The 15,961-nt window shown below is 48.0% G+C and overlaps 1 protein-coding gene across 1 annotated transcript in view; it reads right to left on the reverse strand.

Moving 5' to 3' along the window:
• Positions 1–15,961, reverse strand: part of PPP2CB (protein phosphatase 2 catalytic subunit beta) — a 42,575-nt gene that overhangs the window by 11,159 nt on the left and 15,455 nt on the right. Inside the window, exons 2-3 of the mRNA XM_090031987.1 lie at positions 733–942; positions 360–533 (exon numbers count right to left, since the gene is read on the reverse strand). Of these exons, the coding sequence (XP_089888113.1) occupies positions 360–533; positions 733–942 (384 nt within the window). The remainder of the gene's footprint in view (positions 1–359; positions 534–732; positions 943–15,961) is intronic.

Below are 15,961 nucleotides of genomic sequence, written 5' to 3' on the forward strand. Positions count from 1 at the left end.
CCTCATTAAACTAAAGACAACCTCTGAATAAAATGCCAGCTCTTCATTTGTTTTCTGACTACAGGAAAACAGAGTAATTCTACTCTTGCAAACAACTCAGAAAGACCATAACAGGTCAAAATGTTTTTTGACTTTATGGAGTCCTCTTTAAAATCTCTGGGTTTATATTGTGAATCATATTTGTATACCTAACAGTGCTAACATTACATGGCACCCTGGGCACCCTTGAAACGATCTTAAGGCACCCCAAGGTGCCATGGTACCTTGGTTGAGAATCACTGGGCTAGATTAGATAGTGCCAAACAACTGTTGCTTTCAGGACAGATGTATTATTCCCTCTATAATGCATAAGAGCTTACCTGGCCATCTACTAGAGCTGTTAGTGGAAGATAATCAAATAGGTCTGTGAAATACTTCCAAACATTAGCATTTCCATACTTTCGTAGACATTCATCATAAAATCCATATACTTGTGTAATTTGTCTGCTCTCATGATTTCCTCTCAGTATTGTAATGCGTTCTGGATAACGCACCTTTTGGCAGAATGAGAACAGATATTTATAATTTTATTATTTACATGCTATTATGAACCAATGAGAAATTAAGCATCTTTCCAATAAGAGTCTTTTGCCCTATAAATACATTCCAAATAATCTTCCTCCTTAGCCCTCCCACAATTTACTCCAGAAATCCCCAAATAAGAGTTTTTAAAATAAAGATGTCACACCATACCTTTAAAGCTACAAGAAGGGTCACGGTTTCCACCGAGTAATAACCTCTGTCCACATAGTCACCCATAAATAAGTAGTTTGTATCTGGTGATTTTCCCCCAATCCTGAAGAGTTCCATAAGATCATGAAATTGACCATGGACGTCCCCACAGACTGTAACAGGGCAACGTACCTCCTGTACATTGGATTCTTTTGTAAGTATTTCTTTAGCCTGGGGAGGAGAGGAGAAAAAAAAATATATGGATGAAATTAGGAAACTTTTCTGCAAGCAGATTTAGCAGCTACTTCAGTGCCTACTCAATACAATGCCAGTTTCCTGAGAGGTTAAGAACTACCAAGCCACTAGAAAACCCAGTTTTGGAGGCGAACAGACACTGCATATTACAAATTACTCTGAGGAGAGACGACCAACCTTGTGTTAGCTAGAGATCAGATAATTGAAATTTTTGCTAAACTCCCTATTTTAAAGCATATTAAGTTTGAGATCGCTGTAAAAGTGCAAACAATGCAAAAATGTTGATAAAACAAGGCTTATAAATTCACATATAATGGGTCACAAGGCATCATATCATGACTTCCCAACTGGATTGCCTGTGCAACACAGGCCAGAAAGACATCCCAGCAACAATGTAAATATTTAAAAGTAATGATAACTCCATTAAGAAAAAGGAATGAAAAATTCCTAAGCAGCTTATTTTCCAAAGGACAGTTCCTTACTGTTAAATGATTTCCTCACTGCTCATTTGAATGTGTGTCAAGTCACATTAAAACTATTGGCTTCTGTCAAACCTTTGTCAGAGTAAATGCTTCCTTACATATACATTTTCCCACATAGAGGTACTTCTAAGCAGGGATCCTGGTTTTCCATTCACCATGGAAAAATGTGGTAAAACTTAGATTTTCTCATTTTAAGGAAAAAAACATGGGAAATGATGGGTTTCCCCTTGCAGGCTGGAAGTTTCAGCTTGCAAGCTGCTGGGGGGAGGGGGAGGAGGGCAGTCAGGCAGGGGCCGTCATACACACGTGAACATGCAGCCTAGAGAGCAGCTCCGGCAGGTAAGTCTGGTATAGTGGGGATTGAGGCCCCTATAGTGACCGAGCGAGGGAGTTGGGCAGGGCTGCAGCTGGAGCTGCTGCCCAGCCGAGGCAATGCATACCCAGGGCTCAAATGCATGGCCACAGGGCCCAGGTAGGGAGGACAGAAGCATCCACTGGTCCACAGAGGGCAGTAGGGAAAGATCACCTGGCTATCATGTGAAGATTTGCTGCAGTACAAAAAGAAAACACCCACAAATCGCACACCATTAGTTATGATAAACTATCTTTCCCTGGAACCTATACAGAAAATCTTCAAAAAATTGCAACCCATACTAGAAGAAGACCCCATTCTTAAAGAGATTTTTCCAGAACCATTCATCCTAACCATTAAACAAGCACCCAACCTCACTAACCTCATCACCAGAAGCAAACTCCCTATGACCCAAGCCACACCCAGTGGATCCAAACCATGCCAGGACAAGAAATGCAAAACCTGCCAACACATCTCCACCACCCCTACAATAACTACACCTCACAACAGAATGATCACCATACCTGGATCTTACACCTGCACCTCCAAGAATGTTATGTATCTCATTCAGTGCACCAAATGCCCTGATGGAAAATATGTAGGGAGAAACCAAATGACAACTGCACACCAGAATGAACACACACTGAAAATCTATCAAAGAAAATAATACCCAACTACTGGTGGGGGCACATTTCTCACAAGACAATCACTCCCTCTCTGATCTCTCAGTTCTAATCCTCAAAGGGAACTTACAACACACTTTTCGTAGATGAGCCTACAAACTTCACTTCATAAACATACTGGATACAAAAAACCATGGACTCAATATAGACATTGGATTTATGACGCATTACAATCTGCCTGACATCTGATCCATCAGGTACCTGCCTGACTTGACCTCTTATGTTCTTCTTTTCTCCCCACCTTTTCTGCCTTTTGTCTTCCTGATTTCCAACCATTTCCTTTTTCTTTGAGAGCCTCTCTTTTTTACCTCCTACTATTATCACTGTAGTGTTTCCCTCTGGCTTTTTCCCCCCTGCTTTCTTCCCCTACTTTTCCCTGTTTTACCTTTTGGTTTTTCTAATTTCTACCTATTTATATTTTCGCTGACATCCTGTCACACTTTCTGCATCTCTCATTCCTGTTTTCCTGATCTCCTACTATGGTAGTAGCAAGACTTTAGATCTTTATATAAAGTCCTGTGAATAAAGTAGTGTTGCCACAGCGCAAACCTAATTGATACAATACCAGCAGCTCAGTTACTTCTTCAGGCACAAGCTATAGAGCTCAGCCAAAACCATGGCTTTGAGAGGGTTAACACAGGACTGCCATCTGGGTGGCCATCTTGGCAGCTGCATGGCACATACAGTGTCTCCAGGCTGGCTTCTTTTCCAGCTTCCCCACTTAAAATCAGGACCCCCCACCCCCAGCACTGAGAGAGATGTTTTGGGGAAACAGATGTGTACTGTATGTGAGAAAATACAGGCTATTTATTCCCAGTCATTCCTTGTCATAGTACCGGGGTGGAATCTTCAAATAAATGTGTTATTTTCTGTTTTGTGTTGGCAAAGCAAAACCAGGCAGAGGGTAAGACTTTTTTCAGTCATGTGACGCCAGGGCCAAAAGTGAAAAAGTAACAGCAATGGGTAGCTATATTATATACAACAGTAATTCTCACACTACACTTGGTTCTACACAGCACCTACACAGCACTATCCCCTTATTTCATAAGCTGCAAGTTCACCCACAATCTTACACTGAGCCTTAATTTACACTTACAATAAGCCTTAGTTTATACCCTCCAGGTTTATCTGCATGACATTTTTGAAAATCATGTCAATTGCTTAAAGTAAATGGGAATATGAAGTCATACACACCTGTTGGCCAAAGGCAACATTATATGATACCATTTCCCAAGAAGAGTATAATCACTTCCACATGTAACATATGAGTCTATTATTTGTAATCAATTTACAGACAGGACTAAGCACGTGCTGCACTGTCTGCCTTGCCCTGCCCAGCCCCACTCCTGGGAGGCATGCGGGGAGGAGCAGTAGGAGGTACATGCTCTGGTGCCCCCAATTCCTGTCAAATGATTATAGTCACCTTATATAATAGTCAGCCTATATTTACACAAGCTTAAAATCCGGGATATGCATGAGCAGGAAGTGAAACCAGAACTGAACCAGAACAAAAGAACCAGTATGAATCAGTACATTGTTCTGAACCTGAACCAGAACTTTAACAGCAGTTTTAAATCATTCTTGTACTACTAAAAAGTGGCCCCTCCTCCTCGCCACTGCCCAATGCTTCCTGCTACAACCATCCGGAGCCTGCGCTGGGCTGCCTTACAGCTCCATGCGCCATCACCACCACCTCCGGGCTACCCTGCAGGGCAGCAGCAACAGCACAGAGCAGCCACAGGGCAGCCTCTGAGCAGCTGTAGCAGGAAGCACTGGGCAGCGGTGGGGGGGAGGGAACGCTTTTCCCCCCACGCTAAGCAACAGTTTCTGCCTGGCCAGCACTGCTGCTGCTGCTGTTTAGTGTGATCAGGAGAGCCTGGAGCAGGCAGAAGGCGCACCGGGTCAGAGCTGTGGTGTAGGTCCCCACTGCGGGACGGAGGCCAGCAGCGGCAGGTGGCAGATGGAAGAAAAAAAGATGCTGTCACCCCCTACTCTGCCTAGAAAGGCAGTCCAGCCTTGGAGCTGCATCAGCCCTCCTGCATGCCCAGGAAGCACTATAGGCAGGCAGTGCAGAGCAGGTGCAGGGCAAGTTGTGGTTGGCACTGTGGCGCAGGTTTCAAGCTGTTGCAAGGCGGGGTGGGTACTGACCAGCTCAGGGATACACACATGGGTGGATCCCATGCACACCCCACCACACCCACAAACCCTCCCCTGAGAATCCCACAACCACACCCTCCCCTCCCACACATCACATACCCCACAAACCCTGCTCCCCCTCACACACACCCGTCATTCACTTCTGGGGGGAGCCCCACTCACCGCTGCACGCACACACCCCACCACACGCACCCATGCCCCACACACCCCCAGCCACCCTTCCCCTCCACATACCCCACAATCCCCATACCCACTCACGCACCCCAATACTTCCCCATAAACACACCTACAAACACCCCATACCCACCCACACCCCGCATACACACACATCCACACACAATCCGCCACAGTCCCTCACAAACTCCGTACCCACCCACCTATACACCTCCACACTCCCCACAATATTTTATACCAAGGCTTCATTCTGAGCTATTATGCAATCACCTCTAAACAAGTTTCCCTCACCAACCATGGTTTTGAGTATCTACAGTTAATATTCAGTATACCATTTTAGCTACCATGGCATACAGTTTTGTGTAAGCATGGTTTTTCATGGCCACGCATCAGCCTGCCAACCCCCTGGCCCTGCTTGTGCCTCTCCTTCCTGCCCCACCCCCCCAGCCCCATCTCCCCAGCTGGAGGTGTGTGCGGTGGCAGGGAGCTGCCCTACCCATGGTGGCAGGGAACAGCAGGCCTGCTCACTGCTGTTCCCTACTGCCCTGCTTCCCTCCCCCCATGACCCGGCACATCAGGAAGCAGAGAAACTGCATAGGGATCTCTTCACTGCTTGCCCTGCACTGCCCCAGCAATGTGCCTGCTGTGTCTGACACTGGCTTGAGGGGCGCAGCCTTGTGCGCAGGAGGGGTTGCCAGGGCAATGCAGGGTGAGCAGCAGCAGGCAAGGAGATCCCCACACGGCTTCTTGGTGAGTGGAGCCCCAGCCGGTCTGGATCATGGGACAATCTGAGCCCGGCAGCTTGTCCGGGGTGTGGGCCGGCGGCTTCTGCTGCCACCGGGCTCGGATTCTCCCATGACCCAGCCAGGGCCTCATCTGTGGTGACTGGAGCCCTGGCTGGGCTGGGTTGTGGGACAATTCAAGGCTGGTGGCTTGTCCAGGGGTGCGGGTGGGTGGCTCCTGCTGCCACTGGGCTTGGATTGTCTCGCAACCCAGCTCTGCTGGGGCTGCTGTTCCCTGCCACCATGCTGCCATACCCTGCGACCCGGCGCAGCAGGGAGCAGAGAAGCCGTGCAGGGATCTCCTTGCCTGCCATTCAGACAGGTAGGGGAGGGGAAGTGCTGTGGTGTGCTGAATGGGGCTAGCTGGTGCATTCCTCCCCACCAGGTAAAAGGCAAACGCAGCATTCAAGCCCCTAACCCGATTTTCCCCATAAGCCTTTAGTTTTAACAACCATGGGAACTTTTCAGAACCTAACCCCAGTAGGTAGCGAGGGAAGCCTATATACGTTATGCAAACACACACAAATCAAAGCAAAAATATTTCTTTTAAATAAAATTAAACTATGTTATTGTAGATGTTTGATTTTTAGTATATAATTCCTCCTCCCACCAGTTTCAAGATAGCAAACCCCCTTCTCAAATGGAGTACTTCTGGGGTGAGGGGAGGAACTTCCGGTGGCAAACATCAGGGATTAGGGGGTGAGACCTCTGGTCCCAACATGGTGATCAGGGGACAGGGCATCTGCCAAGGGGCGGGGCTAACCCTGCAGCCCTCAACAGCTCACCAAAACTTAAGCGGCTCTCCAGCCGAAATAACTGCCCACCCCTGCTCTAGAAGTGACTCCTCCTCCTCACCCTGCTGTGCTGCTCTGGATGGGGGGGAAAGGAGTTGCAGCCTGGTGGCTCCTGCCATACAGCACAAAGCTCCAGCTTCAGCTCCCGGCTGCCTTCCACCCAACTCAGCCCACACCTAGATAAGAGAAAGTGTGCTATAACTCCATGAAGTGTTAAACAAGCTTTGGCAATGCACATTTGAAGTTAACGGTCAGTGTAACATGAAACAACTGTGAGACAAAAGGGATTAAGTGAACCCTACAGGGATTAAGAATAACAGTCTACTAATTGAGAAAGTTGTGCATGCTGGGGCCGGGGCCAGGAGGAGTGCAGCGTGGGCTGCACGGGCAGCTGAGGGCCAGACTGGGGGTGGGAGGGGAGGGAAGAGGTGTGGGAATGAAACATCCACACTGCCTGGGTGAGCTCTGCTGCATGCATTCCTCCCCGCCCTACTCCCAGGACCTAGCATGCCCCCCGCACCTGTCCCCCCCCCCCTTATTCAAGAGTAAGACTTTATTCTGAGTTATTATTCAACTGCCTCTATATACACTACTCAAAAAAACATAAGTCAGGACAGATCAGGAGAAGGTTTATTTTTAGTATCTTAAAATTATATCTTCTAAAAGATTTAGTTTGCACAGCCCTCAACAGCTCAGAGAAATTCATTAAGTGGCCCTCCAAACCAAATAACTGCCTACCCGTTTCAGAAGGTAGTACTGTATTCATGTAACCCCTGCACTGATCCTGCCCAGGACTGCTCTGTACCTTCCCTTCTCTTGCACAGCCAACTATTTAACTGCTCAGTGAATGAATATTAGAATAATAGGCATATTTGCTTCTGCTGTTGTCACCTCCATAGGGAAGAGAGACTTCCTTTTGCATGAGTCCAAATCAGAAAGAGGCTAGAGGTCCCACCTTCCTTGTGTGCACAAAGAAAGGATTTTAATTTTGAAACTGAGAGACTCTGGAGAGAGGTCTAAGACCGCTAAACCTGGGTTGTCATCCAGCCTGAGTAAGCAGTGAAGCTTCCTTTACAGGGTGTAAAGTTTTAAATCCCGCCCCCGCCCTGCACTATTAATCTAACAAATTTTGAAAGGTTGTTTAGCCTGTTTTCCCCCCTGCACTGGGCTTCGGGAAGCCCCTGCCCCATACTCTATGGGGGCAGGCACCCGGCAGAGGGAACCCTCTTCCCCATCCCTCCCAGTCTCACCCCACGTCCAGCCAGGTAAGCAAAGCCTTAGCTGGGATTATATAGTTGGGGCTGGTCCCGCTTTGCTATGATTTCAGCATTTTGTACAGTGCCAGCTCTTCTGCTCCTCGTGTAATGTGACTCTGGATCTGGCAAGAACAAATAGTATCAACTAGAAGTACACCAGAAGAGAAAGGCTGCTTCAGAGGCTGAAGGACAAAGCAAGCAACAAACCACCATGTCCTCAATGTTCAAAAAGACCACTGAAATAGAGATGTAAAATTACCGGGAATTTTGAAGCTGTGGAATAAAGAAGTGTTTTTTGGGGGAAAAATGGAAATTTTGGGAAAAACTGAAATCAGCAATATTTATGTTCTTATCTATCTACATTGACTATTATGTATTACTTAATTAGCACATACAATTATAATGTTTGGTATACTTATGAAATTTAAAAGTATAAATGTCTTATTTGAATAAAACCAAGGCATCTAAATTATTTGTAATTGTTACAGATGGAGCTACAAGCTGCTGCACCCTAAAGAACTTAAGCATATCTTAGTTTTTGCCAGTTTGTGAGAACTTGGAAAAAAATAAAAGTTGAAACTAGAAACCATTAACACTGTAGTAAACAAAAGGAAGTTTTTATTATCTGGACTTAGAAAGTCTCCATACAGTCAGCACTCTCCAGAAAGAGAAGAAACCCACATTTTTAGAAAAAAAAAAAATCCCTTGAAGGGTGGAGATGAAAAAAAATTTGCACATGAAACCAATATGTCATTTAAACAAACCAATATGTCATTTAAACAATCAAATATATCCCTGAAAATATTAGCATCACAAGTTTCTTTGCCTAATCAGAGTCAGACTCGGTTTCTAAAACATCAATATTTTCTGATTCTGAATTTAAGCCTTCATTTGAATTCAAAAAACCAAAGGTTTGCATGGATTAAAACAAGCTTCTCTACTCTTTCACAGGTTAGTTTATTTCTTGATTTGGTGTGTATATTTCCAAACATTAACCAGTTTCTTTCACATGTTGGAGAATACAGAGGAACCTGAAGCAGGCAAGAAGCAAACGGAGTCAGAGGCTGCGTTGTACAAAGGTCTTGCCACCATGCTGCAGGAGGAATATGCTTGGCAGAATCCTGGATTGTGCTCCTGGACCAAGTACCTGGCCATGTTCTGTATTCTGCAACATTTGAACATACTAGTAGCAGGGCACTGGGTGGCTTTGGTAATAGGGCTTGGCTGCCAATTAGCAGGGCAGCACAGCTGAAGGTTGCTTAGGCAACTGAGAGGGTCAGCTGACTGAAAGGGGGCAGGGTCTGGCCTTTATAAACAGCCAGGCTGAGACCAGAGTTAGTTCCCCCCTTTGACAGGCTGAGAAGCAGGAGCTCTGCTGCTAAGCAGAGCTGCTTGAGTGCCTGTGTGTTGATGACATGGAGAGGCCTCTATCATAGAGGCTTGATGGAGAGCCAGGGTGGTGCGGAATTTTATAGCCAGTAGGCTGATTTTGTTACAGCTGGTGGGCTCAGGGCTTTATGTTTGTTGTTGTGATGTCTGTGTAACACCGGAGGACTGGGTGAGGCTATAAGGGGATGGTGGAGGCCTCATTAGGGGCTCCCCGGTAATGTAGGGTGTTCCTGGCACTGCAGAAAGTGCAGTGTTTTGGGGTGTCCTAACCCTGGCCCCAGTGGGGCAGTATTGGAGAGAGCCCAGCTGGGCAAGATTTGGAGAAGAGCCTGGGGCCAGGTAAGGCTTAGGCTGCCTGAGCCCCAGTTGAGAGAAACCCTGAGAGGGTGTAGTATTTGGGTGCCAGAGGGAAGGCATGGCAGTGTGGTGCCAGGGTGGCGCTGTGTTTGGGGGTGTGTTGACCCCAGCCCTGTGTGGGCGATAACTGGAGAAGCCCAAGCAGGGCATAAGACCCACGAGGAGGGTCAAGGGGGCCAGGCACGGCTATATGCCACCTGAGCCCCAGCTGCGGGAAGTGCGGGTGACAAAACCCCAGTGTGGGGAACCTACTGCGGGAAGTGTGGGTGATGAAACCCCAGTGGGGTAATCGGAGCGTGGGAAGTGTGAGACAGGCCCCAATGTGGGCGAGCGCAAGAGGCGCGAGCATAGGCCCCAGAGAGGGTGTGAGTATACAAGGCCGCAGGGAATGTGGAGAGACAAGGCCCAAGTATGGGTAATGGGAGACGGGCCCCAGTGGGGCACAGCCTGTAAGGGAAAAGCCCCGGGGGGGGGGCAAACGCACTTGGAAGCCCGAGTACAGGCAAGTACGCGGGTAAGAGCCCAGTGAGGGCGGACACGCGGGTAAGAGCCTGGAGAGGGCGAGGTACATGGGGAAGTCCCAGAGGCAAGCCCAGTGAAGGCGAGGTGTGTGTACAGAGAGAAGCCCCAGGCAAGGTGAACATTAGGGCAGAGGTCTTTGACAGGACCTCTAGGGAAAGTATATAGGTAAGACAATGTCCAGAAGAACTGTGAGGCTTGGGGCATGCTACAGGGGAGGTAGGAGGTGTGGTAGAAAACCACCTTGGTTTCTCCCCAAAATCTCTGCCCTGTGACACTGACTAAAATCTCTGAGCTGCAACCATTTGATTAGGGTGGGCCCTGCACACAGGGGACCACCCTCAGCCTGTCTATTTAGGTAACTTGAGCTGGCTGCATTCCTGAGGGGCGGGGAAAACCTGCTCCCTCTGCCTACCTGACTTGCATCAATTACCTGGGTAAGGGGTTTCTACCTGGGGAGCTGGAATCTGCCCGGTAACAGGTGATGTATTTCAAATTGGTTGGCTGACAGCCAACTGGGGCTGACTTCCACTGGACCAGGTGAATGATGTCACAGGGGCTATATAAGTTGGGGGGGGGGGTGTTTAGGTTAGATAATCAGGAGGTGCTACTTCATGGTCAGGGTGGCTAGGATCTGGAACCAGCTTCCAAGAGAAGTGGTGCAGGCTCCTACCCTGGGGGTGTTTAAGAGGAGGTTGGATGAACATCTTGCTGGGGTCATTTGACCCCAGTATTCTTTCCTGCCATGGCAGGGGGTCGGACTAGATGATCTGCTCAGGTCCCTTCCGACCTAGAAACTATGAAACTGCCTTCTGCCCACTCCCTCCCAGCCCCTTGCAGGCTGGAGCTCTGTCTGCCTGCAGAGAACTGCTTGGAAAAACTGTAAAATCTGTGGGTTTCTCCAGTAAAATGAGAAATCTGCATTTGCCTCTGGTAAAATGTAAAACCCACAGTTTTCTCTGTTTTCCCATGGGAAATGGAAAACCCAGATCCCTGGTGACAACCAAAGATTTTAAAGTAGTCTGAAGGGTAAGGAACACTATACTTGATGACTGAGGAGGTCTTCTAAGTCCAGCTGCAGAGCTCCCTAAAGAGTCTAAAGCCAGATTTTTCAGCAATTGCTACATCTGAATGTAGCGCTTTTGTCAGACATTCCTTATCTAATGGCTCAGATAAGTCAGCTGGTTGACAGTGTAAGTATAACTCCACTTACAAGTATGGAAAAGTGAAAGATTTTATTTACAGGCAGGAGGAATTTTTTTGCCAGCCAATTCACACTGTTGCAAATCTTTTGGATCCAAGATTCAAAGGTAGAAATATTAGTGGTGATAGCATTGCTTATTTTGTAATCCAGTCAAATGCAGCAGCAACACATTTAAGATTTATGTTGGCAAGGTATGGGTCACAGCATGGGACCTAGGAGCGGCTGTGATCTCTCTAGTGCCCCCTACCATGCCAAGCCACTTGTTTAGCACCCTCAATCTCACCTGCCACATCTTGCTGTTATGTTAAGGGAGGCTGCCTTGTACTCTTGGACACCGGTGCTAGTTTGTACTGGCCCCTGTCTGGTAAAGAGTGACCTGGTGCACCCCAGCCTTATGGGCTATACTTGCCTCCTGTGGCAGGTCAGTAGGGGGCGCTCTTGTGTTAAGCTGCCCACTTCCCTGTGCTGGACTACCTGCCAGGCTCCAAATGCCTCCCTAGGGAGGCCTTATGCTCAGCTGACCCCTCTCCCAGAGCACACTTGCTAGCCTGGGGGTAACTTCGCTGCCACCACCCTGAGAAGGGACTGTCTCAGCCCTGTGTCCTCAGGGAAACACAGGCCTAATAGTCATAGTTTCTAGGGTTGGAAGGGACCTGAGCAGATCATCTAGTCCGACCCCCTGCTATGGCAGGAAAGAATACTGGGGTCAAATGACCCCAGCAAGATGTTCATCTAACCTCCTCTTAAACACCCCCAGGGTAGAAGCCTGCACCACTTCTCTTGGAAGCTGGTTCCAGACCCTAGCTGCTCTGACTGTGAAGTAGCGCCTCCTGATTATCTAACCTAAACCTACCCTCTGCCAGCTTGTGACCGTTATTCCTGGTCACTCCTGGTGGTGCTTGGGGGAACAGTGATTCCCCCAATGCCTGCTGATTTCCACCCCCTGACTAGTTTATAACAGGCCACAAGATCCCCCCTCAACCTTCTCTTTTGGAGGCTGAACAGGTTCAGGTCCTGTAGCCTCTCCTCATAGGGCCTGCCCTGCTGTCCCCTGATCATACGAGTGGCCCTCCTCTGGACCCTCTCCATGCTGTCGACATCCCTCTCGAAGTGTGGTGCCCAGAACTGGATGCAATACTCCACCTGCAGCCTGACCAGTGCCACAGAGAGGGGGAGGATCACCTCCCTGGACCTACTTGAGATGCATCTGTGGATGCATGCCAAGGTGTGGTTGGCCTTCCTTACTGCCTCTCCACACTGCTGGCCCATGTTCATCTTGGAGTCAATGATGACCCCCAGATCCCTTTCTGCCTCTGTGCTGACAAGAGGGGAGTTCCCTAAATTGTAGGTATGGTGCCGGTTGTTCCTCCCGAGGTGCATCACCTTGCACTTGTCTGTGTTGAAACCCATCCTATTCTTGTCCGCCCACCCTTGTAACCTGTTAGGCTGGAAGGGAGTGGGCGGAGGGCAGTTAGGGGTACCATAGTGTGTGCGTATATACACACGGCCACCAGGAAGCCTGGAGAACAGTTCCTGCAGGTAAGTGGTGGAAGGGGGTGAGGGAGACTGAGACCCCCAAGGGGGGGGGGAGGGAGTCAGGCAGGGCTGGGGCTGTTGCCCAGCCAGACAGTGTGTGGCACTTGATGCCCAAGGCTGCAATGTGCAGCAGCAGGGCCCTGGAGGACCACAGGGGTCTGGGGTGCAGGGGGAGGTGAGGCTAGTTCCCCATTGCTGTGCATGCTCTGGGGGGCAGGGTGGGGAGCTGGCCCCTCCAATGAACCTGCAGCATACAGTAGTGGGGGGAGGGAGGGGGCTACACTCAGTGCTCTGCTCTGCTGCAGCAGCTGCTACCTCCAGCCTGGGGCAGGGGGCTATAGACCCAGGTCCCTAGCCCTGGCAGATGGGGGGGGGGGGGGGGCCCTCTGGCAGGGGACTGTGAAGGGGGGGGTGAGGGGCACTGGTATGGCCAGGGGGCTGTGGTGGGAGGGGGGAGGGTGGGGGGAGTGAAGGACACTAGCAGGGCCAGGGGTTGGTGGGGGGAGTGAGGGGCCTTTCATTTTAATCACAGATTTGGTGGGGGGGTTATCAGAGAATTTTAGGGGTTTGTTAGTTTGTTAGTTTGTTAGTCAGGGAAAACCAAGATTCCTGGTTATCACTGTTTCTTGAAGACCTTTGTTTTTCATTAAACTTTCAAATGAGATCAACCCCCCACCCCATCTAGTTTTACTACAAAGTTTGAGTGTCACCATTTTATTCTTCCCATTCTTTCCTTCCCCCTTCTTAAAGTGTGAAGCTACAATGAGAGTAAATTTTACATATTTTATAACTTTTGCTCTTCTATACAGGTCAGCTAGTCCAACCTCCTGCTCAAAGCAGGATAATCCTGAACTAAATGATTCCAGCCAGGGCTTTGTCAAGACAGGCCTTAAAAACCTCCAAGGACGGAGCACCTCTCTAAACAACCTGTTCCAGTGCTTCACCACCCTCCTAGTGAGAAAGTTCTTCCTAATATCCAACCTAACTTTCTTTGCAGCAACCCAAGACCATTGCTCCTTGTTCTGTCATCAGCCTCCACGGAGACCAGTCTAGCTCTATCCTATTTGGAACCCCCTTTCAGCTAATTAAAGGCTGCTATCAAAATCCCCCTCTTCTGTAGCCTAAAACTCAGTTCCCTCAACCTCTCCTCAGAAGTCTCGTATCCAGCCCCCAAACCATTTTGGCTGCCCTTTGCTGGACTTCTCTAACTTATCCACATCCCTTCCGTAGGGGAGGGCCCAAAATTGGACACAGTACTCCAGATTATACATCCAGATTATATTTCCCTTCAGTGAAACTTCAACTGCAAGCTGCAGTATGTGGGTAGAACAGTGTTATACCAGTAATCTCAGCAGACATATTAAATCTAACTTCTTCAATCATCTGAATAAAATTACTATGATCTTGGTCCACTTTGTATTATTTTAAAAAAAAAAAATGTGTTTCTTCTTCCTTATGAACTTGTTGTTGTTCTGCTTCCCCAGTTTCTTTCAAGTCAGTCACTTACCTAACTGCTTTCAGCATATTTGTCTGTTATCTGTTGTAATACTACGTATTTGTCTTGGTGTAACTTCATACATGCTAAGAATTTCAAGAATCAGAGTTCGAAGAACACTTTCAGTGACAGGAGAGAAACACTGCTGAATATATACATTTAATTTAATGTTATTTATATAATATTAAATTTGTCCTGCAACACTTCATCTTGCCTTTTCTTTTTTGATGCACTTCCTGATGGGTGTATGTGTTTCAAATATTCTCAGCATTTGTTGTAAAGGTTGTGTGCGTGTAGGGTTTTTTGTTTTTTTTTTTCCCCCAAGCCTAATGGGGTCAACAGTATTGCAAAATCCTGAATCTTCCATCGTGCGAAATAGATAGAGTCAGAAGGGACCTCACTGGGCCATCTAATCTGACCCTCTGCCCCTGGCAGGCAAGAAAAGAGTCACCAACCCTGGGGTCATGTGATCTGAGCCAGGTTTCTGTCTAGTCTCCTCTTAAAGACCCCCAAGGATGGAGCGATCACCACCTCCCTTGGGAGCCCATTCCAGATGCTGGCAACCCTGACCATGAAGAACTTTCCCCTAATGTCCAGCCTAAACCTTCTCTCTAGTAGCTTATGGCCATTGTACTTTGTCATTCCAGGGGGTGCCCTGGTGAACAGCTTGTTGCCTACTTAATGTTGCTCTCCCTCTATGAATTTGTACACTGCCACAAGGTCCCCTCTCAGCCTTCTCTTGTAGAGGCTGAAGAGGTTAAGGTCCCTTAGCCTTTCCTTGTAGGCCATTCAGAAGACAGAGGCAAGGAGCTCATGGCACCCCTGGTTCAAAAACACTGATCTATATCTTTATGGTAAGTAAAGCACTGTAAGAAACCCTTCAGACATGTTTAGATGGGTGTGGACTGGACACAGTATGGGCAGTGAGGTGGGTAGGGTGTTGCTGGTAAAAAGATCAGCTAAACACAGTGAGCCCATATTCCCTGCAGGCCTCTAATCAGGTGAGTGGCTCTCCTTTGGACCCGCTTCAAGTTGTGTGCATCCCGCAATGGTCTTCTATTTCCAGTAACTCATTCTAGGGAAGCATTCAATAAGGCAGATTCTCAATCAGGAAGGCAAAGAGCTGAGAGAACCTACACTTTTGTATGTTGTATACCATCCAAAGTAAGACTTTATTTTGAACAAAATCAGGACAAATTACTTAAAATTAAAATTTTTTACAATAGATATTAAATATTTAGTATGGCTGTTTGTTGTTTGTTTTGTTTTTAAATCTATTACTTTAGTAAAATGACTTGATTGGTTTGGCACCAGTTTTACGGAATTCTGACACCCTTGAAACCCCCACTAATTGGTTGAAGGCAATGGGGCAGGTTGTTAGAGGGGTCACTATTCCTCACTACTTGCTATGTCATGCCTGTGCCTTGTCTTGTGGCCTAAAGGGCAGAACTGGGATCCCAGGGGCAGGCCCTGCACCATGGGGGGATGGAGGGGGGTCTGCTAAAGGAGCAGTGTTTCCCAGTCAAGGTGTGGACTTTCTAATTTCAGGGACCAGGTGATGGGGGCAAGGGATTCTGGAACCAACATGGTGGCAAGCAGGGCAAGGTTTGATATCAGACAGGTGGACTGTCTTATGTCACAGATCATGTGACAGGACAGGACTTCTAGTCCCAAAACTGCAAAACCCACTCCTCCCAAAGGAGTACTTTTGGCGCAAGTAGAGGAGCTTCTGGTGGGGCCAGAGGTTAAGGCAGGGGCAAGCAAAATACAGCATGTGTAGGACTGAGGGGAAGTGAGCAGAACTAAGGAGGAAGG

Source organism: Crocodylus siamensis, chromosome 2 (assembly GCF_052110815.1).
Source record: "Crocodylus siamensis isolate JL-2025a chromosome 2, ASM5211081v1, whole genome shotgun sequence".
NCBI lineage: Eukaryota > Metazoa > Chordata > Crocodylia > Crocodylidae > Crocodylus > Crocodylus siamensis.